Raw genomic sequence first — 22,558 nt, 5'->3', positions numbered from 1 at the left:
TTCAAGTGACCACCAGTGTCAGCCTGACAGGAATCTGAGGTTTTTCCTTTGGTCTTGGCTAAGGGCTTGCATTTGTGGCATGGAATATGGTAACAATTATAAAGTGATTGTGGGGCCACATTTTGCTTTCAGCTACAACAGCATGATTTTGGTATTATTTTGTGAGATGGTCTGATGCAGCTCGCTTACAGACACCAAGAAATTACAGGGTTGTACGATGGAGATGGGTAATGCGGTGGCTGCAGCAGTCCAGTAGACATTTAAAAGCATCAGGCTGGATGGTGTCTCCTTTCTAATGAAATCAATTTGAGCTGATATGAGGGTGATACGCTGGTATGTTTAGGGCTGCCAGGTGCCTCTCAAGCAAATTTGGCCATAGCAGCATCATTCTTTGCACGCCCTTTGCTCACCACGGTCAATTTTTCATGCCTTTTGCAGCCCGGCCCAGGTTCACACAGCCTGCCAAGATGAGACGGAGGGTGATCGCCCGTCCTGTCGGCAGCTCCATCCGCCTGAAGTGCGTGGCCAGCGGGAACCCGCGGCCTGACATCACGTGGCTGAAGGACAACAAACCCCTGACACCCCAAGAGATCGGGGAGAACAAGAAGAAGAAGTGGACGCTGAACCTGAAGAACTTGAAGCCAGAGGATAGTGGGAAATACACCTGCCGAGTGTTTAACAAAGTTGGAGAAATCAATGCAACGTACAAAGTTGAAGTAATCCGTAAGTGCAGCCTCCGGGGGGGAAGGCAGGAAGGGAGCTTTGGGAAGGGGGCTGGCTGAGTAAAGAGAGTGTGATGGCAAGTGCTCTGTGCCAATAGCCAGACACAGAAATGGGCAAGTGTTTAAAACATCAGCAGAGACAGAGAAAACATTACTGAAACTCAAGAATAAACTTAACACCTCAGCAAGACGGAGTAGCAGCAATACGATTAAGCAGCTGAAATGAGGAGAGGTGCTTGGGAAAAAGTCATCTCTAAGGGCACCTGCATGGTAGAAGTTCATCATTGCCCAGTCCAATCTTACACCACCAACAGAGTCCATTCAAGGACAGACTGAGAAGTAGCTGAGGAAGCCCTTTCATGTACCTTAAAGGAGGGATGGAAATATTTAGGGTGGCCAAGATTACATTGTTAAAGTGGTAATAAAGTGAAAGCAATCAATTGAAAATTTAGTCTAGATAGCTGTAATAGGAGACCTACTTCATTAGTGAAATCTCCCAAGGGAATTAGTAGAAATTTTGTGATGAGAGTGATTAGCCAGAGAAGGCTTTATGGCCAGATTAAAAAACAAACAAACAAACAAAAACAAAACAACAACAAAAACAACAAAAACAACACAAAAAAACCCACAAAACAAAATGAACAAAATATCAAAAAAAACACCACACCCAAACATTTGTCCATCTGAAAGTTCAATTGGGCACAAATGAGATACTAAGAAAACAAAGAAAATCCCACTAGGGTCCAGTCTGTATCTTTAGTTGCTGACATAGCTTCAAAGATTCAACCTTAGAAGATGATCTGTGGGGGATTACCCTGCATTGTGGTGGGGTAAATTGCTCTTCTTACTATCTAGCTATTCTGATTCCTGTTCTCTAATCTCCTGTTTCCCCTATGATTACTGAAGAAAATTATACTCAAATCCCACATAAATCTACCAGAGAAGAGCTCTTATTCTTAAATCATTTTGCTTTGTCCATGACATCATCAGGAGTTGTCATGGAAATGATTACAGAGCTGTCAACTCAAGAAAGTGGAGAAGATGAGCTGAGTGGAGGGAAGATTGAATAGCCTTCATTAATGAGGAGCAGGGGCATGGAGGGCTATTTCCAGCCACATGGAAAGCATGTTATTTGTCTGTCTGTGCATATATTTTAGCATGAGAAAGTTTATCCCAGTGTGAAAGATTGTTCTTAAAAGTAAAGATCTGTTCTCTGATAAGTCCTTTCTCTAGAATCACAGGAATTAAAAGCACATGTGGGGAGCTCTGTTGGGCTCCAAACGCAAAAACCTGCTGGACATCTGGGATTGATAAAGAGGCAGCTGTGTGGAGACAGTAAAAACATGTGTTTACACTAAAACCAGGAGCAGAGACAGGGAAATGAATCAAGCCCCATCCTAATGGCAGCTGTGGCATTTTCACTTCATCAAAACCAGACAGCACCAGGAACAAACCCCTTTCTGTGTCCCTGTTTATCTTGGTTTTTATCAACTTAAAGATGTATGTAACCTTTGTTTTCATTAGCTTTTGCTGGCTAGGAGTGAAAACAGTAACCAAAGCTGGAACCAGAGTCAAGGAGATAAGGGCATTAAGCAGTTTTCAGACGTCTTTCTATTTTTAACATCATTCTGTGGAGCATTACAGGTTTTATTCAATTTCCTCCTGCTTTTTCCCCCCTGAGCCTCCACTCCTAAGTCCTGCTTATCTGAGTCTCAGTCTCCCCAGCTGTGATTCCTGCTCATAGTCCCAAGTCAAAGCCTATAGAGACCACTGTGGTACTTTTGTTTCCCAAGCACATCTTTAGAGCCCTCATTATTGGAAGTATCCTGAGTTTTTGAAAGAGGGTCCATTGTTTCTTCCTCTCATCCCAAAGCCAGTGCTTGTGGGAGCTGTTTTGTTACATGCTCAATCCAACAGTGTTTGCCGTCAAAAGCAGTTGATGATTGCCAGCAGTTACCACCCACAGTGATACCATAATTTCTCTCTATGCCTACTAGGATAGAGGTTTGCAGTACCTCCTTGTCTAGAAACTGTGGCTGATTTCTCTGATGTCAGAAAAAAATCCAAGCATTCCTCAGAATGAGGGATAAATTTTTTCCTTTGACTTTATGTGGTGTTGACACAACCTAAAGCTGGAAGAGATGAGCTTGTGAGCCACTTATGTTTGATTTCCTTTCCTACCATCTTGTTTCCCTCATCGTCTGAGATAGGAGGCAAAATAATAGTGGGAAATAAAATATTTTTTATTGGCTAGAAAAGCAAAAGCCATCTGAGCTCTTCCTCCACAAAAATTTGCTCCATAGTGAGTGTGGGAATGATTAGACTGAAGGAAAATAGTAGAATCAGGCAGGTGAGGATGAAGATCTTCCTCATCAGCAGTGTCTGCGGTCTCAGTTTCCCCAGCAGTGGATGATATGGCATGATGTGGCTTCCAGTAGAGTTTGGTCCCCATAGGTAGCTACCAGGCCCAGCAACGGAGGTGACAGATATCTCCTGAAGGACTCCCAGACAAAAGATAAGACAATATCCACAGCCTGCCATTAGTCCATGATAGAAGAGGCCCTTTCCCATCCAATTTTATCTGTCTTTAAGGAGTATTTGGGAAGACCAAAAGGACATGGAACATATCCTGCCCTACCCCTCACTGTCCCCAAACTGGGGGTAGCCACAGTGGTTCTGGTGTGGACTCTCAATAGATATATACTTGTAAATAATCTAGTAAAAAACTGAGAATACAGAAGTTTCTGTCATATTCACCTGTAAATTGCAACCTGCCAGACATAGTGGTAAGAGACACAGCATCACAAAATCACAGAATGGTTGAGGTTGGAAGGGATCTCTGAAGGGCATCTGGTCCAAACCCCTGCTCAAGCACCGACACCTGGATCCAGTTGCCCAGGACTATGTCCAGATGTCTTTTGAATATCATCAAGGATGGAGATGCCACAATCTTTTTGGGCATCCTGTGCCAGGGCTCAGTCATCCTTACAGTAAAAAGGTGTTTCCTGATGTTATATACATTGACAGGACATTATCAGGGTCAATATGAAGTGAACATTTACAGTAAAATAATCCACTTGGTTTGTGTTCAGACCTGCACTATTGGCCCAATTTAATCCTGAAATGGGTTTTGGCCTTTTTGGCTAGTACCAGGCCATTTAACTTGCTCTGGTCAAGACTCAAGAAAGATCACTGCAGCCCCTGACCCTGTAGGTAAAGGTGCATCATTAAGAGCCCATTATTCTGGGATATGGTCCCTGAGGCATGGGGATAAGTGGGAGTACAAGGCAGGATGGCCCCTTTTGTCATCTCATACAGCAAGGAAATGGGGAAATTCAGCAATCTGGGCTGGACTTACACCACTTGCCAAGAAGAAGAAAGGTCAGGTCTGACTTGTGTGGTGCTGAGTAACACAACTGCAAACTGAGTACGCATATATAAATACTTCATGACTGACCTGAGAGAGCAGAAACGCAGCCAAGACAGAAGAACCTTCTGTAGGAGGTTCTCAAGGCCCTGTTTGCTTAGCAGTCAGGAGAGTTATTCAGTGTACCAAAGAGAGACCTGAAGAAAATCTTCCAAAATATAAAGGCTAAGAGGGAGAACAAGCTTTTCTGCAGGTCTGATGCACATAGCTCACTTCCTTGTTACAAACAGGAAGGTTCGGGTTGAGCATGAGAAAAGACTTTCTAAGCCTCAGACAATGGAGGAGTTGTCTGGAGAGTCTGGAGAGCATCTGCCATTAGCGGCTTTGGCAGAGGCTGAGCAAATTTATATCAGGAGAGGTTTGCAGGAATTGTCCTGTGTCTTTTTCCAATGTTTCTGCAATCACAACTTAATGAGATTGGCAAACACCTTTTTCCATGGAGTTTCCTGTGTTTTTGTGCAGAGAGGACGAGATCCAAACCCATCCTGACAGGGACGCACCCTGTCAACACAACAGTAGACTATGGTGGGACCACATCCTTCCAGTGCAAAGTCCGCAGTGATGTCAAACCTGTCATCCAGTGGCTGAAAAGGGTGGAGTACGGCACAGAGAGCAAGTACAACTCAACCATTGATGTTGGGGGACAGAAGTTTGTTGTGCTGCCTACGGGGGAAGTCTGGTCTCGTCCCGATGGTTCCTACCTGAACAAACTGATGATTACTCGAGCCAAGGAAGAGGATGCAGGGATGTACATTTGCCTAGGGGCAAACACCATGGGCTACAGCTTTCGCAGCGCTTTTCTAACAGTCCTGCCAGGTGAGTTATGCCTTTTTTTTCCCAATCTGAAACAGTAGACTGCATTATGGAATTTATGGGAGCTGGGGCTGTTTAGCCTTGAGAAAAGGAGGGTGAGGGGAGACCTTGTTGCTACCAGCAGCTACCTGAAAGGAGGTTGTAGCATGGAGGGTGTTGGTCTCTTCTCCCAAGTACCAACTGGTAGGACAAGAGGAAATGGCCTCAAGTTGCACCAGCAGAGGTTTAAATTTGATATTAGGGAAAAATACTCCACAGAAAGGGTTGTCAGGCATTGGGACAGGCTGCCCAGGGAAGTGGTGGAGTCACCATCACTGGAGGGATTTAAAAGGCATTTAGACAAGGTTCTCAGGGACATGGTTTAGTGCTAGAGCTAGTTTAGGTTATGGTTGGACTCTATGATCTTGAGGGTCTCTTCCAACTGAAATGATTCTATGATTAATGGAACTACTGGTACTGAGTGGGGTCTATGGCCCTCTGTGATGCTGTGCTGATTTAGGCTAGCCTGGTTCTGATAAGAATGAAAGAGGGACTAAATCAGGCCTGATTTAAATCACCCCCTGCTGAAATCCTCTTTATGATGTTTCCTTTTCTCCCTTCATGGGAAATAATGATTCGAGCAAGGTGAAATAAAATGAGTGATCTGATCCTGTATGGAAGGGGAGCTGGGAGAGGATACTGCAGTTGCAGGCACTACATCACTTCATCAATAGGGTGCAGGACATGAGAGGGGAACTGAATAGCAGCACAGTTTGCAACCCCATTCCCTTACGTTCCTCCTTTCTCTTGTTCTTATTTATATTGCTTTTACTGGTAAAGAAAACAATGATACAGACCCATAAAATGAGAGAAGAATAAAAACTGTCCTGGTCACAAGGAAAGGAAAAGAATGAGGTGAAGGAGAGAATGATTGAACAGTTAAATTCTTATCCAGTGATCCCCTGGGGACCCTTGTACTAAACTCACAGCTGCTTCCTTCTCTCCCCAGGCCTCAGCACTGGTGGCCATGTCCAACTGAGGGTGGATCAAGAGTGTTTGAGGCACACACTTTGTAATTTACTCATTTGCCTCTTGATTGTGAAGTTCTGCCCTGAAGAATATTTTTAATTGAAAAGGGCATTTCTTTCTGACTCCTCTTACTGTGTGAACCTAGCTTCAGATCCACCAGTTTTATGACAAAAGTCAATCTCACTGCTTTTTCTTCCCTTCACCACCACAAGACCAACACAGCTAAAAGACTGCAAGAGTTGGAGCCAGTATGAGAACATTTTAGCTGTTGGATCTAATTGGGTGTCTCCAGCCAAGACACCAGTGAGAGACAGAGATCATCAACTCTTCCAGGCTGTTAGGACTGGTTTTCTGTGTAGGTAGTGGTGAAAATGCTCATGAGTCCTGTAATTACGGCAGCATGGCTTCTTCTGCTCACTGGTTGACAGAGTTCTGCATCTCAGCAGCCATTGAGAGTCACTAGCTTAAATTCAAATACTGACAGCAAGTTGCCAAGTAAGAGAATGCTCTTGGCATCTTCTTCAGCATCACTTACATTTAGGACTAAACCCCACCTAGTAAGCCCGTCAATCCAAGGAAAAGGCTGCATGGGTGCAGTATAACCCAAAGCCTCTGGGAGCTCCTGAACAATGAAAGCCTGATCCAGTTCCCACTGAAATCAGTGGGAGACTTTCCATTGATTTAAGTGGCACTATAATGAGGCCTCATACCAGAACTAGAGCCTGCAGGCCTGTTGTTATTAGCAATGACAAAGAAAGAGAACCTAGCTTGCCCTCAAAGGCAAAGATGTGTTTGCAAAGCCATGAGTTAGAAAAACACAATTTTGCTTCTAAATCTACCAGATTTGACATAGACAGCTCCAAAGAACAGCATGGAGGAATATCAAAACACTTTCGTTTCAGCCCAGCAGAGGATTTCTGCCAACTGACATGAAGACTGTTGTTTTCGTGGTCAGCTGATGGGTCACTTCTCCAATCCTGTCTTGCTTTGAGCAGGGCGCTGGACCAGATGACCTCCAGACTCTCCTTCAAACCTAAATTACTCTGTAATTTCCAGTGCTAGTGAATCAAAGTTTTGTCTATTGAGGTCAATCATATAGGTCCTTCTGACTTCAAAGAGACCACATGGTAGATATTTAATATTTCAAGCTAGCCATAGGATTATTTGTCAAGGAGGGAAAAAGACATTAGTGTCTTAAAGAAGTTTTGCTTGGAAAGTTAAGTGATGTATGTTTGAATATAACATATTAGGCGATTTGGATAAACCAAAAAGTTTCTTGAGTGTCTCCCTGCAAGCTGAACTCCGTGCCTGTGTGTTTTTCAGGGCTTTGCAAATCCCAGATGGTAGCTATCTAGGTGGGGATTTTGATAGTTAGGATCCTACCCTAGAACTCCTTTTGGATCTGTAAATCAAGAGAACAGGCTAAGAAACTGGAATAGCTACACATGATGTATAGTCTGCCAATAGCAGAGAGGGGAAGGGGGAGTTAGGTACAAAAGATGCTGTCTGAAGCATCTTATCTCCTCCAGTAGCTGAATTTGCTGCCCTTGGAAAGCCAACTGCAGCTCCAAAGAGACTGATGGAGTTAGATCCCATTTGACATAGGGAGCTGGACACACACTTTAATGCCGTGTGAACTTTAATGTCTCCATGACTTGGGCACCAAGGAGGGCACACCAGCTCACCTACATTTTTCCCATCCTTCAGCCTTCTGCTCAGCCTCACAAGAACCTCAAGACAGCACTCCGAAACACCATCTTCATGCTGCCTGCCATGGTGGACCTTTGCTGAGTAGCTCCAGTATCTATAGATAGGGACACTAAAGAGTGTGTAAAGCCCATGCAGACACAGCTATGCAAGTGGGCAACGTGCCATGGCTCTGCACAACCCTATCGTTCCTCCTGGGCTGCTGACTTGGAGGTATTGCTGACACGTCCCGTGTTGTCTCCTCCAATTTGGGCAGCAACATCCACTCCATCGCAGAGTGAGGGTGTTAGGAAACTCACTCAGGCTGTCTCTAGTGCATCCATTAAAACTTGGATAGGAAAGTTTAAAAAATCCCCCAAAGACTCCCCTTCTGACCCCTAAACTGGAGAAAATGAGTTGCTTGTTCTTCCAGGAGCACTGAAAAGTGAAGCAGTTACCAAACATCATATGCTGGCTTGATTTCTCCCTTGTTACTTGGTCTGGCATGGTTGCCAGACAGCCTGTACAAAAGCCAGCCCGGGTGTGACATCTGGTTTGAATCCACTTTGCCTGCATTTAATTAACTCTTTTTGTCTCTCTCCTGCTGTCGTGTCCAGATCCCAAGCCCCCGAGTGCACCTGTGCCCCCTTCCTCGGCCAGCAGCCTGCCCTGGCCCGTCATCATCGGCATCCCGGCCGGAGCTGTCTTCATCTTTGGGACGATCCTCCTGTGGCTTTGCCAGACCAAGAAGAAACCCTGCTCCCCTCCAGCTGCTGCCCCCGTGCACCGGCCGCAGCCCCGGGACAGGATCTGCGTCTCCCAGGTCCCTGACAAAGACTGCATCTCCTCCATAAACTATGAGGAATATGTCGCCCAGCAGCAGCATTTATTGTCCCAAGGGCCTGCACTTGCCCCGGCCATGGCATCCAAAATGTACCCAAAGATTTACACGGACATCCACACCCACACCCACTCGCACGTGGAAGGCAAAGTCCACCAGCACCAGCACATCCAGTACCAGTGCTAAGAGGGCGGCCGTGTTCAGTAGTAGCTCATTTGGGCTTTTCCTCGTGGTACCTCAGAAGAGACTGCTCCAAGTCAGCTCACACTGCCAGCAATAGGCAAAGCAGACAGAAAAGATTATATATATAATTTTAAATATATATATATACATATATATATAATTGTATATGCGTGTGTGTATGTGTGTATATATATGTGTATATATCTATATCTATCTATATAAATGTATATATAATAGACAAAGAGAGAAAAGAGATTTTTTTTTTTAATTATTGCAATCAGGATGTAGCTGAGGAATAATGAAGGAACTCCATATCTCAGTAGAGAAGCAGCCATCTCCAACAGCAGAGCCTTCCTGGATTTTTTAATCAAAGTGGGGACAAGTGAGACAGAACACAGGGACATGAACCATCACCTCCTTGCTTGTGTTGCTAAAAGGAGTGAGAAGAGCAAGAGGCGACTGTGGTGTTTTTCTGGATGGGCACAGTTGTTCCTGTGCCTGCTGCACATCACTCATTTCAGTGGGAAGCCCCCAGACCCGTCCTGCTCCGTGTGACTCGAGCCACAAAGTACCTGAGGTTTAATGCCAATTGAATAACCAGTTCACCTGGTGAAAAAAAACAACACAAGAGGGTCTGGAAAAGCTAATTCCTTTTCACAATATGAAACGCCAGATGCTTCTCAATCACAGTAATTTGATCTGAAATGATAACCAAGCTGGTTGGTTCAATTTCTGCCAGTTGAAGGCATTGTGTTTCCCACGGAGTGTTCTGCAGATCAAACAGCACGTGCTTCACTCCCCCGGTCCTGGGACTCAGTACCACTACCAGGAAAATGGAAAGAAGGAAAGAGGAACATTGTACAGAACACCTTTATATTTATATTTAAGAAATAATAATAATAATAATAATAATAATTGAACTGCTGATGGTGAAGAAGGTAAAACATGCTGTCCTTCTCTGATGGCTCACAGTGACAAGCTACTGGATTTTCTACATCAATGTGACATACATGAAAACATTAGAAAAAAAGAGTAAGAAACAAGGAGAATGAAATAATAATTTTGTAGGAAAAAAAGTGTTTGAGGAATATTCAACTAGGTTGTGTGTGGTTGTCCCCACCTCTCAGATAACTTTTCGGAAATGATTCAACTTCATTGCACTTCAAACAATAGTAAAAACAGAAAGAAGAGAAAATAAATAAGGACCATATTAAATATCTATATGGACTGGAAATGAATCCAATTGCAAATATAAAACCTTTGTAATTCTATATAGAGTTTAAACAGAAGTCGTGTATATTTAATTTATTTTGTTAAACAAGAAAAAAAAATGTATGATATTTTCCTTGAAACAGGCATTTCTATACATATTTTTGATCAAAGAAAATAAAGATTTTTTTTTTTTCAGGTTCTATAGATGCCATGCTCAGAATATGCTCAATGTAGCATGTGACCAACTGTACTTCTAACCTAGAGGTCATCTATTTCTATGCCTTTTTACACTAGCCACGTGTAACCTCCTATCATCGCAGGTACCTCTGGTGCCATCCTTTCCATCAGAAGCTGATGTTTTCCACTGTTCATATTCTGGCTGTGAGGGCCTGCAGTGGCCAGATCACTTCTCATGGATCCCTTGTCATCTTCAATAGCAAAATTCTCTGTTTACAGGGAAATCTGTTTCACTATGCATTTGTTTTTGAAGCACAAACCTGCAGCGGGTTTTCTTTTTAAAAGAAAATTTTGTAAATCAAAATATAATAATTTGCAAGCCTGTAAAATGAACTTCAGCCTCAGGGTGCTTGGAAAGGATTAATGTAGGTGAAACACTTGTGTTTGTAAATGCAGCTGCTGAAGGAGCCGGTGGCGGTTGAGTTAGATGCAGAAGGAGAGCACAAAGGGGGAGATGCCAAGGAGAGGCATCCAGCCCTTTAGCGACCAACATTTTCTTCAGAAAGGCAGGTTCAGCAATGCTGCAACTGTTTGCTGTTCACTGCAGTTTCTCTTAAAGTTTGCTGGGGAAAAAAAGAAAAAAAAAAAAAAAAGCCCTGATAATTTGAAACATGCCAATTTTTAAGTTTGAAATTGCTTTCTTCTCAAGCCTGCTGTGCAAAAGAGATCTTCAGCAAACCAGCTGCTCCGTTTCAAAGTGAAACACTTCATTTAACCTGAAACAAAACAATGCTTTAGGCTTTGCTTTTCCCTGGACTTTTCTGAAGGTATTTGCTCTGGGTTGACCTGCAGTGATTTTTCTGTTGACTTCTTTGAGTCACCAGCAAACCAAACAGTTCCCTGTTTGCTCAGCCGTGGTGCTCTGAGATGGAGCCGCGATTCAGCGAAGCACGTGAGCTCCTGATCTCTTTCACCAATTCATGCTGCTACTAAAAGTCCCTTTTTTTTTGCCTCAGCCATCTGGATTGGTGGCTCCATCCCTGCCCACTGTGCCAGTGCTGGCAGAACCCACCCATTAGCAATAGTACTGGTGCAGGGGAGGAGGAAGGGGGGAGAAAGTGGAAGAGGGACACCTTCCTACTCACCTGGAGTTTGCCAACATGTGCTGTTGCAATATAGCACCGCATAGCACATTCTGATGCTTTCCTACAAGCTGTAGCAGGAACTCCGCGTTATAACCTCTACAGAAAGACCATCCCTTACGATGATCTTCCTGTATGAATAATAACATCATCAGGAAGGTTCAGTTACATTCTGTTAACATGAATTTATGAAGTCCAAAATAGCTAAATTCAGATCATGGGTATCTTTGCCTGCATCCTCTCAGCTTCAGGGAGACATCATTATGAGCACTGTGGGCTCTGTTTGGATATAAGGTATGATTTAGGCAGGAGTTCTTAATGGCTGTAGTTTATTGAGTGATTTCAATTAATATTAAAAAAAAAAAAAAGAAAAAGGAAAACAAACCCAATAAAACACACTAAAAAGCCTTTATACACTAAATGCATCACCTTCATCTGATAAAGGCAATAAGTGGATTCTTCCATGAGATATACTAAGGGCTACATCTCATATCTCAAGCCAACTTACTGCTCAATAGTACGTCCCGAGCTACTGCAGGTGTGAGCAGCATTGGGGACATGGCAGAGGGTGGGATGTACATGTAACCCTCTGGCCCTTCTCTGCTCTCTGTGCCAGGCTGCAGCGAGACGACACTTCTAACACATGCTGTGTGGCAGTACTGATTCCAGCATCAAATGTGGGGTGAACACTGTTTTTGTGTGGTTGAGCTCTAAGCAAACACTATGTCCTGTAGCACTTTTAAAAATTGCAGCTGTATCGCTGACCCTCAGAGTGGGGGTTAGTGGGTTAAAAGAAGCAATTCTGCATTGCCCATCCAGCACAATCTTCCACGCTGAGTGTAATGCTCTCCACCAGTGCCTTCTACCCTTTGTGATCCAGCTCTAGTGTTGTATCACACAGTAAAACACTTTATGTATTGCCAGATACGCAGAAGGAGTGACTTCTTCCTGCCGTTTATAGCTCCTACCTTTAGACACAAATCTCTAGTGATGCTGATAGAGGGACTGCCAAAGGGGAACACCACAACAAACCACCCAGCACGGACGGTGCAGTGGCCAAGCACAGCTGCAGCTCTCAGCCACGGTGCTGAGAAGGCAGCTCTGGTTTTGGATGCATCATCTGAGATGCTATAAAGGTCTTGATTTGCAGAAAGCTTGGGGTTTTCATGCTGCCTTGGGTATCAGCTCCCTCTTGAGCATCTCTTGTTGGGCACCTAAATAGTTGTGAAATTTCCCCCTAGGAAAATACCATCATGTGCTCTATTTAAGAAGGGCTCTATATATTGTCTGGGCCTTGTGTTGGCTTGCTGTGCCTGGGTGGGTTTTGCATTTCTGAGGAGTTATTTTGCCTCCAGAGGGAATCTGTAAGTGCTCTTAAGAGTCACTCTGTCCCATGCCCTATTTCATGCCATTTATTTTTGAGGCTTGATTGTGCCTTGCATGTACTGCAAAGTCTTCCTTACTCTAAATAAATTCAGCCAGGTCCTGCTTGTGTTTGAATTTGTTTTTCATCAGTGGGCAAGATTTGGACTGATCTTCACTCATGAATAGAGGATATTTAAAGAAGAAAACCGTAGTCTTGCAATTAACTACTCTATTTTGAACACAGAAGTTTTTATGTAATGTATAATTATACATGTACATATAGGCATATAGATATATATGCCAGGCTGTGATACAGAAGACAGTTGTACTTTTAAAGCCATGTGACTTCAAAGATCAAAGGATTTTTAGGCTTAAAACTCACCATCTTTGTTTAATTTATTTGCATTACAGATAAAACACGGCCTTACATGCCAGTTGTGTGTGGCATTTTTAAACTTTGTATGGACAATCTTTGTATGGTCGGTCCCTTTCAAACTAAAAAAAACCCCATTCATCAGACATTTAAAATAAAAAGTGCCATGTGATCTTCAGTCAATAGCAAATATGGTAACTGAACACATCAAAATGAGACAGCATGACAGAGTGTGTGTATGTCTGTGACTGTGTAATAAAAGTTACAGAAGAAAGGAATGAAAGCCTGGAAATGCGTTAATAGACGATAGAGTTCTGCAAACTTACCATGTTTTGAAGGGAAAGATGTCTGTGCGTGTGTGAGAGGGTGTGAATGTAGGTGTGTTTGCACACGTCAGGGATATGTGCTGGCAAGACAAAGCAGAAAATATTGCAGAATTACCTTTGCACCACAACTCGGTCTAATATTTTGTGCAGGTGCTGTGAATCCAAAAGAGGTATTAGTTTTTATAAAATTTGGAAAAGGTTTCTATTTTTTAGCGAAAAGAGACTATTTTTCCTCTCTCTACCTCTAGAGTCAAATGCCATAGTTGCACCAGGACCCAAAATACCACTAACAAGATGAAATGTTGGGGTCCCTCAGGCTGATGGCCAAAGTTCAGTGCCTGGAGTAGAGCAGAGATTTCAGGGTCAAGCCCAGCACCTCCACCCCATTGAGGTGAATGTGTCTCACTACTCACTCCAGAGCCAGCAGATATGCAAGCTGTGACAATTTTAAGTTAAGAAAAGCTGGCCGTCACCCAAACTTCATCTTGACATGACCTAAACCTTTGACCCAAAGAGCCCTGTGCAGAAATTGCACACTTGGGGTGGGAAAGAGGAAATATTTCTCTGTCAGCTTAGTTTCTGTGGCTCTCTGAAACTCTTCAGAGGTTTGAAATATTGGAAGAAAGCCCCAGGGGAGATGTAGCAGTGAGCAAAAACTGTGAGGTGGTCAAAGGTTAATGGGGAATTTATCATGGTTTTTTTATCTGGGCATCACTTCTGTCTACTGGGGTATGTTGAGTGTGCCCAGGACTCCAAATGTCCCAAAGTCCATTTTTATTCCACATACAGCACCCATTCCAGCTCTTGTAGATGCCAGTGGGAAAAAATCCCTGCAATGTCCATTGGGAAATCAATTGGATGCATGGAGTCATTGCAAGGTTTTTACATCTCTTCTTCTGGCTGGCCCATTGGCAGAGAAAGATATGACAGGACTTAATGGCCAGAGTATGAAGCCAGACACATTTAAATGGGAAATGCACATATTTTGGAAAGAGTTAACAAAGGAAGGGGTAGACACTGCATCTCTCACAATTTTCAAAACAAGGCTGGGTGCTTTGTGGAGAGGGTGTTTCATTTGGATGCAAGATTTTGGGAATGTTATTGGGTTGAAAGGATACATCTAGTCCAGATGGGGTCATCTAGTGGTCCCTTCTGGCCCTAAAGAAGTTTAGTCCATCTGCAGAAAAGAGGAGGCACAAGTGCAGGTCCCCTGCACCCAGCACACATGCACCATAGGCCTTACAGCAACATTTGGCTCAGGACAGCCCTGCTCAGGCTGCACACCCAGCTCCACTTGCATCCAGACTGTAAATATGTGATCTCAGCACCTTCCAGCTTATTACTACAGTAATGGTGTTATTTATATAGACTGGAGCTGTGCATCGACATTTACTGTGTCTGCAAGAAGCCCCTGGTGTAAACAGCAGCGTAGCCCAGTGTGTGCACACATCGCTCCTCTGTGCTGTCAGCGTTTAAGAAAATCATACTGGATCCACTGCAGTTAGTGTCACGAAGGATTTACGTGGGAATTTGGATGTAAACACATGTGGTTAACAGTCTGCTCAATTGCTGGAGCGATTTCAGAGAAGGGCAACAAAGATGGTGAGGGATCTGGAGCACAAGGATGACGAGGAGCAGTTGAGGGAACTGGGGCTGTTCAGCCTGGAGAAAAGGAGGCTGAGGGGAGACCTTATCGCTGTCTACAACTACCTGAAGGGAGGTTGTAGCATGGAGGGTGTTGGTCTCTTCTCACAGGTAACAAACCATAGGACAAGAGGAAATGGCCTCAAGTTGCTCCAGGGGAGGTTTAGATTGGATATTGGGAAACATTTATTCCCAGGAAGTGTTGTCAGGCATTGGTACAGCTGCCCAGGGCAGTGGTGGAGTCACCATCCCCAGAGATATCTAAAAGATGCATATATGAGGTTCTTAGACACATGGTTCAGTGCCAGTGTTAGGTTAATGGTTGGTCTCAATGATCTTGATGGTCTTTTCCAACCAAAATGATTCCATGATTCTATAAACTTATTCCTGGTGTAAGCATCTTCCATTCCCTTTTATCATGGATGAGAGCCAGCTGGGATCCTGCCCTGCCCTCGCCATGGGCTGGACACAGCTACCCCCCAGCACACTCATTTGGACGTGAGGGGTTGTACGTTGGGTTGTACAGTTTGGCCAAAGTAACCATGCAGGTCTCCTACATTCATGGGATCCCAGTGAGTGTTAGACCAATGGAGGGGACACTCATGTACATTTTTCTGTGAACTGATGGATGTAGGGAGGGTGTGAGGGGTATAGGGACAAAAGCGCCTAGCTCTACCGAGTGGATTTCACCTATAGATCTCAGCAAGAATCTCACAGAGGAAAAAGCGAGGCGTGAAGGTACCAGCCAGGGTTAGTGTCTGTCATTCAAACACGCTGGGATACACCCAGGACACCTAACAGGTTGGTTCTGTATTCTAGACCTGCCAGAAGATGCTAAGAATTAGGAATTGTAGGCATTTCAGACTTTCTCTTGACTGTAACTTACCAGCAAAACACTTTTTGGGCAAAGGTTCTCAGATTTTAGAAGTTTTCTACAAATGTAAAAAACAAAAGCAAACAAAAAAACATTCCCAAAACAAACAAACAAAAAGTCAATTATAGTAGTTGAAAATAGGAAGTAATGGCTGATAAAACCATTTTTAAAATACTTGTGTTATACTGACTGTTAAGTGGCACATAAATATCATCTGTGCATAGAGTCTGGAGGAAAGAGGATGCCCGTTTTACATTTTGTGTTTAGCCCAGGCACATTTGTGTGTGTTTACCACCTTCAGGTCTCTGAGAGCAATATGTGGAGCTATAACCTTTATTTGTCCTTATTTTAGATTTTACACTTTTTCTTTCTTTTGCCTTTTCCTTTCTGCCAGTCTATTGTAATTAGGATTTAACATATCCCCCAATATACGTGGACATCAGCAAAGCATTGAATATTCTATTTTTTCTCATTTTCACTAACGAAATCCAATCCAAAGCGCTATTTCTGTCTGAGCTGATCTATGCTTCAGTGAGAGGAGTAATAAATAACACTTTAGACCAGACTTCAAAATGCCTTTTTTTCTTTTGATCCGAGTAATTAAAGTCAAGCTGCTGTTCCTGAGAGTTTTCTGATGGAATTACACGAGTTACACAGCTCTTCATTTGTATGTTATTAAGCTTTATGTTTTATTGCTGCTGTTGAAACAATTAGTACCTAAATATGCCCCATATTCTCATAAAGAGGCAGTAGCAGTGTTAATGTTAATGCCCTAGTTAGCAGTTTGTTTCCATACGGAGTCCACCGTCGTGCTCGAATACCATTCACTATCAATCGGATCTCTACCGATGCCCTTCTCCCGTTGTTTTCCTGCAATCATTTAACTGTGCAATGAAGTGAGGATAAGTCGAACAATAAAGTTAAGTAAAAATGGCATTTCTCTAAACACAGGAATTTTTTTAAGTTCATTGCAAGTTTTGGTTATAAAAAGGCCAGTGCTTCACGGCCATCGGTCATTTTGACATTTTTATGGTGGTTTTATTACCCCTGGCTCATTTCCATGCTAAAGCGAACATTTGTAACAATACTTGCTTGCTCTGTTATGATTAGGATTGTGCTTTTGCCGCACTTTGTTCGGCTGTTGCTGCGCTCAGTAATGCTCTTGGCACACGTCTTCCCAGACCCCACGGTGTGTTTATTCAAAAGGAAGGAAAAAGAAGTGTCTACTAAAACAATAAACTACTACTGCTTGCTTTAACATGGCCATAACTTCCCTGTTCTGCACACAATCAGTTAGCAAAGCTGTTAGGTAAACTTGCTCCTTCACTGTTGAAAAAATAAATATTCATGAAGCTTACAGCCACGTTTTCCTGTGCTTTATTATCAGGTTGAAAATGGTGAAGGATTTTAAAGCTAATTATTTAATCACATAGATAAGGATGGAGGCCCAGATCCTGAAAGCAGTAGGAGCTGGGATCTCAAATACAAGAAAGCTGGAGAAGAACTTTATACAAGGGTGTGTAGTGATAGGGCAAGGGGTATTGGCTTTAAACTGAGTGTAGGTTTAGATTAAGTATAAGGAAGAAATTCTTCACCATGAGGGTGGTGAGACACTGGGACAGGCTGCCCAGAGATGCTATGGGTGCCCCATCCCTGGAAGTGTTCAAGGTCAGGCTGGATGGGACTTTGAGCAACCTGGTCTGGTAGAAGGTGTCCCTGCTCACGGCAGGGGGGTGGACTAGAAGTTCTCTAAGGTCCTTTCCAACCCAAACCATTCTATGATTCTGTGATTCTGTTGCTGAGGACTTGGCTAAGGGGTTATGGCAAATTTTACTGAGTTACTTCAATATTAATGTTAATAATATTGAAAATGGAAAATATTAATATTTTCACTAATGCTGCCTAAGACAGGAGGCGAATGTGAAAAGGGGAGATGTGAATGGCAAGTGGGAGCAATTAAAAAAAGAGGGGGAGAGGTGTTATGTTGCAGGAGGTTTCCAGGGTTTAGTCAAGTCATTGGTTTGGCTGGTGCACATGGGTTGGAGCCCAGGAGGCAGCCAGAGGCCGCTGTGGAGTGCTCCCCCCAGACCCAGGACAAACCAGAGCACTCAATGCTCAAAATAACAGCCAATTTCTCTTGAGGACACCACCGCAGAACATCTTTAATTTAACACATGTTCTTGTCTTGCCTGGATTTCAAAGAGAAATGTGTTTTAAGGCCTGGATTCATACTTCTTAAATGAGGTAGCAAAGTTAGGGACAGAGTCATCATGAGCATCCTTAAATGGGGAGGAGAAACTGGCACTTCCTGAAGGTGGTTTGTTTTCTGGGTGGAGAGAAAGACCCCCAATGGTGTTTACTGTTCCACTGAAGTCAAGGAGATAAGTTTAATTTGTCATCCAGGTACTATAAAACAAAAATATAAATCTGACTTTGGCACTGAGATATCGGAAAATTACAAAAATAAGCAGGAAACCAGTGAAGTGTCCATCTACATTCAGTGTGCCATATCTATATTGGACTCAGCAAATAATTGTGACTTTCCTTATACTGCTGTATCCCTGCAGCATCCCTCTGAGCCTGGGAGGCTGATGTTCTGAACTCTCCCTGCCTATAGGGATAGGAAACAACACAAGGGAATCAGAGGGGAGAGGTGGATGGGGTGGGATTGACTGCTGGTACAAGCCCCAGCTTTTATTGCATGGCTCCAGCCACATTTTGCTGCTGCTTGGGGAACACAAGCTGCCCTCCATCATGGTTGAATGAGAGCAAAGAGCTGCCCTGCTTGACATCAGAAGAGGCACATTTTGATATTTATCTGAAACCTTCTTCCAAATATGCATGCACAATAGATCCTGCATGTAAGGACAGGTTCAACCTGATACCACACAGAAGTGATAAAACACTTTTTTTCCTCATTTTGGTGTCCTAAGGCCTAATATTTCCATATGCTAGAAAAAACTCTTAAGGGGCCATAAACTCAGCACAACTCTGTTTGCGCTTGTTTTTCAGTTCCTTGACAGTGCTGCGGGGGACTCTGTGCAAACGCAGCTCTGCAGTCAGCATTTAAACTGCCAGTCCCCACGGCACTTAATATGATTTGCCATCTTTGCTGGAATTGTCACCTACAAATCAAAAGGCAGAAAATCACATGGGCAGAACAAGGTAAAAATGGCACTTTAAAAACCCCTACTTGTCACATTTTATAATTTTAGGAGATAATATTATATACATTCTGTAGGTAAATGACTGAGTTTCCATAGTGTCTGCACTGCGGACACCTTTGCCCACGTATTCTCACTACATCACTGAGGATTGTAGCAATAATTACTCTCATTGTATAGAAGAGTCATTGAAATACAGAGAAATGAAAATCTTCTGAACTTGGATCCACACACCAAATGAATGTCTGTCCAATGCCATCGCCTTTCTCATTGTACCACTAGTGCTTGTTTGGCACAGGGAAATCACAGGACATCTACTGTCTTTGAGAGCATCAGTGGTAGCAAATCAAAACCAAGATCAATTATTTCCCAAACCTGAGCTGCTGACAGAGTGAAGATACTGGAGTCCACACTGGGGTCGTCGTGTCCCAGTGCTGAGCTCAGTTTCTCAGGCAGTGGAAGGCATAGCTGGGTTGTTATTCCTTTCCGAGTTGTGTTTCTTCCAAATCATGGTCTAAAAAAAAGGCAAAGATCTCTTTCCCCAGCCACTGGTTGAGACTGTCAGAGTGATTTGGGTTATTCTTGGCCTCTTGGAAGTTACTGGGAGTCTTATACTCACAGAATCACAGAATGTTAGGGATTGGAAGGAACCTCATAAGCTCATCCAGTCCAGTCCACGCGCCAGAGCAGGAACACCCAGATGAGGTTACACAGGAAGGTGTCCAGGTGGGTTTTGAATGTCTCAAGAGTAGGAGACTCCACAACCTCCCTGGGCAGCCTGTTCCAGGCTCTGGCATCCTTACTGAGAAGAAGTTTCTTCTCAAATTTAAGTGGAACCTTTTGTGTTCCAGTTTGAACCCATTACCCCTTGTCCTATCACTGGTTGTCACCGAGAAGAGCCTGGCTCCATCCTCCTGACACTCACCCTTTATATATTTATAAACATTAATGAGGTCACCCCTCAGTCTCCTCTTCTCCAGCTCCAGAGCCCCAGCTCCCTCAGCCTTTCCTCACACGGGAGATGCTCCACTCCCTTCAGCATCTTTGTTGCCCTGCGCTGGACTCTCTCCAGCAGTTCCCTGTCCTGCTGGAACTGAGGGGCCCAGAACTGGACACAATATTCCAGGTGTGGTCTCCTCAGGGCAGAGCAGAGGGGCAGGAGAACCTCTCTGACCTACTGACCACCACCCTTCTAATACACCCCAGGATGCCATTGACCTTCCTGGCCACAAGGGCCCAGTGCTGGCTCATGGTCATCCTGCTGTCCACCAGGACCCCCAGGTCCCTTTCCCCTACACTGCTCTCTAATAGGTCATTCCCCAACTTATACTGGAACCTGGGGTTGTTCCTACTCAGATGCAAGACTCTACACTTTCCTTTCCGTATACTGGTCTTCATGGGAGAATAGCTCATTTTCCTTAATAAGGTAGCAGCTTTCTGACAACTGCTGTCATTGGCACTGAGAAGTGTCTTTTTTTTCTTTTTTTCTTCTTTTCTTTTTTCCCTTTTTCCTTGTTTTCTTGTTTTATTTTTTCTTTCTTTTTTATTTTCTTTTTTTTTTCTTTTTTCTTTCTTTCTTTTTTTTTTTTTTTTGTAGTTTTTCCCACGGAAGTGTGTGCAACAGAAATATGAGGGGAAAATTCTCACCATCCTGGAGGAGCTGTGCAAGATGCGACAACATCAAAGCTTTTAACTACAGCTACTACAGAAAGTTACTTGTGTGTCATTCCAGCCCATGCACGTTCCTTCAAAAACTTTTATCAAAAAACATACATTGTCCTTAAGTAAGCTGGAGGGAAAAAAGGTATCATAAATAATTCATATTTCAACTAGCGTTAAATGGAAGCTTTGCAAACCAGATTCAAATTATTAAATAAACACTGATAGGTCCCTCCAGGAGTATCAGGCAACAAATGATAGACAATATTTTGGCAGTGAAGAGAAGTGGCTGCTTCCAACAATTATGGATGACCAGACTGTCTATGAAACATGTTCAGATTTTTAATCTTGATAGGTTCTCATTGTTCAGATTTTAGCTGGAGGCACTAGTACAGGGAAAACTATATCGGATGTCGAATTTTTGTAACCATGTGGTGTCAAATTTTGGATGTCTAGTTATTCAAAATTTTTTAAAAAGTCACACAAAAAAAGTGAATTTCCAAAATCTTTGGTGTTCTTACTATTTTTTTTTAAATAGTATAAAGATATATTCTTGATGCTTTTTAATCTTCCAGAAACCAATGAAGGGTGTTTACAGAGACAAAACGTGTTCTTGCTGTTTTCAATCATGAAGTTACAGTAATCATTTTATGATGGTTGCTTTAATATATGTCACTAGTATTGGGAAACAGGGAAACCTATTTTATTGTTTCCAAGACTGTCAGACGTTTGAGCTGCCCCATGACTGTATTTGTAATACTGTACTTTGATGTCTCTAGGTTATTCCACTCTATTTGGAACTCAGAAGCTAGATTTTTATTTTTTTTTTAATTGTAGTGTATTAAATGTTGAACAGTGGAGATGTGTTTTGGTCTTCGCCTCTGGCGATGCCTGTGCAGTGTGTAAAGGGCATTAGTCAATAATTCCCATTTTTCCAAGGGGAAATATCAGACACTGGAAGTACCAAATACCCATCAGGCTGCATGGGACCCGCAGCCTGGAGTGCTCTTCTCTACAACCCTTCTCCCAAAATCCAAAGAATGATTTCTTTTAAAACTCTCCGAGAGGATTTGCCACCCTTTAATGGGATGACCTCATTGTAACTCTCACTCAAGGTGAGTGAGAAGGGCTCTGTAAACTCCAGTCCCTGCAAATTTTCCAGCCAAAGACCTGGAAATTGCCCCAAATCTTGGCTTACTGAGCACCCTCAGCTAGACACCCTGATGCTTGCTTTTGAGTGGGGATGAAAACAAGAGTTGTAGACCAGGCAGGGAAAGGAAGGAAGCAACTTTATTTCAAAGTCTGGGGTGAAGCTGCATGAGAGCTGCTCAGATTAAACCCCAGCCCTCCCAGCTCCTTGCGGCCGCCTTGATTCACCCTGGACTCTCAGCAGATATTTGCAGGTTGGCTTTGGAGATGAGAGCAGAACCATCACCCTGGGGCAGGCTATCACATCTCTCAGTCATCCGTCCTGGAGCAGGAATGCCGGCTGTGCTGAAAGGCTGGAAGACATGGGCTGAAAATGGCTTCATCTAACACATCTAAGGCAGGCAAGTTAGGGAGAGAGCCAGTTGCCAAGACCCATATTTGGAAGTCTTTCATGGCCATCATCTGCCATCATCTCAAGCCAAGAATCATAAGCATTATAACAAGGAGATATACTTGAGCACAGCGGATTACAGTTTTCTCAAGGATTGTTGTCACAAACCCCATAGTGGGTAGAGCTTAACATAGTTTATGATAATAACTGAGTATCATGTTGCCCATAGCATCAAAAAATGACAGCAAAATTCAGGAGCAGGTGGGCAGCTTTAATTATACAGGCTCCAAAGGGAATAAACACTGGGATGGTTTTTACTGTCTGTCTGGTATGAATCAGTCGACAATGACCCTACTGGTGCCGATTTGGTGAGAATAAAAAGCATCTAACCCATATTTAACC

At 43.3% G+C, this 22,558-nt stretch overlaps 1 protein-coding gene across 1 annotated transcript in view; it reads left to right on the top strand.

The window, feature by feature from the left end:
* Positions 1–8,683, top strand: part of FGFRL1 (fibroblast growth factor receptor like 1) — a gene marked incomplete at both ends in the record, with an annotated part of 176,591 nt that extends 167,908 nt beyond the window's left edge. Inside the window, 3 exons of the mRNA XM_080344456.1 lie at positions 439–723; positions 4,612–4,965; positions 8,274–8,683. Coding sequence (XP_080200582.1) covers positions 439–723; positions 4,612–4,965; positions 8,274–8,683 — 1,049 coding nt within the window. The remainder of the gene's footprint in view (positions 1–438; positions 724–4,611; positions 4,966–8,273) is intronic.
* Between the last annotated feature and the right edge of the window lie 13,875 nt (positions 8,684–22,558).

Source organism: Nesoenas mayeri, assembly GCF_963082525.1.
Source record: "Nesoenas mayeri genome assembly, chromosome: 4".
Classification (NCBI taxonomy): Eukaryota; Metazoa; Chordata; class Aves; order Columbiformes; family Columbidae; genus Nesoenas; species Nesoenas mayeri.
This window is presented reverse-complemented; position numbering and strand designations above follow the sequence as displayed.